We start from the raw sequence: 385 nt of genomic DNA on the forward strand, positions 1-385 counted from the left end.
ACATAGGAACAAGGGGGAGGGGTCAGTGTATACATAGGAACAAGGGGGAGGGGTCAGTGTATACACGTCACATATACATAGGAACAAGGGGGAGGGGTCAGTGTATACATAGGAACAAGGGGGAGGGGCCAGTGTACACGCGCACACCGGCGGTACTTACGGCTCCACAGCGAGTAGGACAGGCGGCAGTTGATGCGGCGGTACAGTTGCGTGTTGGCGCCCCATAGGGGGAGGGTGCAGAGCTGCAGGAAGTTGATGACGAGGCCGCTTATCACAAAGACGAATCCGATCAGCAGATGGACCACAAACTGCGTCTTCAGGAACCCCCCGACCCCCATTCTGCACCGCACTCAGTGCCGCTTACACGGGCCCTCGCTCAGCGCCA

General features: G+C 58.4%; 1 protein-coding gene across 1 annotated transcript in view; it reads right to left on the minus strand.

Moving 5' to 3' along the window:
• Positions 1-385, minus strand: part of AGPAT3 (1-acylglycerol-3-phosphate O-acyltransferase 3) — an 8055-nt gene that overhangs the window by 5552 nt on the left and 2118 nt on the right. The window contains exon 2 of the mRNA XM_018575477.1: positions 161-385. Within this exon, the coding sequence (XP_018430979.1) occupies positions 161-338 (178 nt within the window). The 5' untranslated portion in view covers positions 339-385. The remainder of the gene's footprint in view (positions 1-160) is intronic.

This window comes from Nanorana parkeri, unplaced genomic scaffold (assembly GCF_000935625.1).
Source record: "Nanorana parkeri isolate BGI_ZX_2015 unplaced genomic scaffold, ASM93562v1 scaffold3991, whole genome shotgun sequence".
Lineage (NCBI taxonomy): Eukaryota > Metazoa > Chordata > Amphibia > Anura > Dicroglossidae > Nanorana > Nanorana parkeri.